General features: G+C 32.8%; 1 protein-coding gene across 1 annotated transcript in view; it reads left to right on the plus strand.

Moving 5' to 3' along the window:
- Positions 1-1,126, plus strand: part of LOC107577797 (dynamin-1-like protein) — a 6,657-nt gene extending 5,531 nt beyond the window's left edge. Inside the window, exon 4 of the mRNA XM_016263832.1 lies at positions 1,025-1,126. Within this exon, the coding sequence (XP_016119318.1) occupies positions 1,025-1,114 (90 nt within the window). The 3' untranslated portion in view covers positions 1,115-1,126. The remainder of the gene's footprint in view (positions 1-1,024) is intronic.
- The last annotated feature ends 485 nt before the right edge of the window (positions 1,127-1,611 follow it).

The raw sequence follows: 1,611 nt of genomic DNA on the forward strand, positions 1-1,611 counted from the left end.
ATCACAACTCACTAGAAAGCTGGCCAATCACAGCACACCTCGCTTTTCAGACCGATGAGCTTTGTAAAAATCAACGCGTTTCAGAAAGGCGGGGCATAGAGGAGAAACAATAATGTACAGTATGTGGAAAATAATGTGTTTTTTGAACCTTAAACCGCATAAACACATTTCATTACACCAAATACACAAAATAATGTTCTTTTTAGCAACATCATATGACCCCTTTAAGTAAAATTTAACATGTTTATAAGGCCAATAAGTATTTTGTGTTCAAATGGTTTCAGTTGTTACTTCTTGATAAATTTCGTATTAAGTACCAATTTTAGTACCAAATTTTAGTAAGTTATTGATGATTCATGATTTAAAATTAAGTGTGTTTAAGATGAATATTTATGATTAAGTATCTGTATAACTGTGTGTGTGTGTATATATATATATATATAATTTAATCATAACATGTTTGTAAGACCTCCAAGAGCATGTGATATTTTTGTGTACATTTGGTTTTTGTTGTTCCTATGTTTTTTGGTAATTTTGACATATTTTAGTACAAAAGTTATTGATGAATTATCATGAAAATGTTAGATGCAAATATCACAAAGAAATTTGTGTCTCAAGATGAGTTTAAAATGGGATCATCCAAATCTCTATATAGCTTACCTCACATTTGAGTAAAGGTGGAAAAAGTCCTTACATCAAAGAGACACTGCATCGTGTTGTTTTATTAAGTCATTCTGGCTGTCAGACACATTTATGTGCTACAAACAACAGTGCAGTGAGTTTGTTTGGTTTTATAGTTTGATGATGAACAGATGAAGAAGAACAAGCCCTTTAATTCCTATTGGTCTAAATGATCACAGGAGATATTTTCAGTGTGGTCTTGAGTCCAGATACATGCTTTGTGTTCACCTCATGTAAAATTAATGCCATTCCTTTGGTGTGTTTTTCTCTTTAATTTTATGGAAGTTTGAGTCTTTGTGAAGTGAGATATCATGATTGTTAATTGTGTGTCTCTGCCTTTTAGATCTACACAGATTTTGATGAAATCAGGCAAGAAATTGAAAATGAAACCGAAAGAATTTCTGGAAATAACAAGGTAAGGAAGAGTCCTTAAATGAACTAAATCAGATGATGGTTTATTTTTTAAACCTGTATGTGTGCTACCGTTTACAAATAATGGGGTCGGTAAGATTTTTTTTACAATGATGCATTAAATTGATAAAAATATAAATTAAAGGGGTGGTTCATTGCGATTTTACTTTTTTAAAGTTAGTTATTGTGTAATGTTGCTGTTTGAGCATAAACAATATCTGCAAAGTTACAAAGCTGAAAGTTCAATGCAAACGGAGATATCGTCTTTTAAAATTCTGGTAGTTTAATGCCTACAAAAACGGCTGGTAGGGACTACAACCAGCTACTTCCTGGGTTTGTGACATAACAAACCCAGATAAACCCTGCCCTCGGGAAAAAGCAGCAAAGGGGGCGAGGCCATGCTGCACTGCTTTAGAGAATAGGAAGAGAAAACTAGAGGTGCACGTAAAAATATATTTATTTATGAATCTCGACTCTGTCTTCTAATGATTCTAATGGATTCACAAGTTTCAAAATCAA

The sequence above is a fragment of the Sinocyclocheilus grahami genome, unplaced genomic scaffold (assembly GCF_001515645.1).
Source record: "Sinocyclocheilus grahami isolate Dianchi unplaced genomic scaffold, SAMN03320097.WGS_v1.1 scaffold7274.1, whole genome shotgun sequence".
Classification (NCBI taxonomy): domain Eukaryota; kingdom Metazoa; phylum Chordata; class Actinopteri; order Cypriniformes; family Cyprinidae; genus Sinocyclocheilus; species Sinocyclocheilus grahami.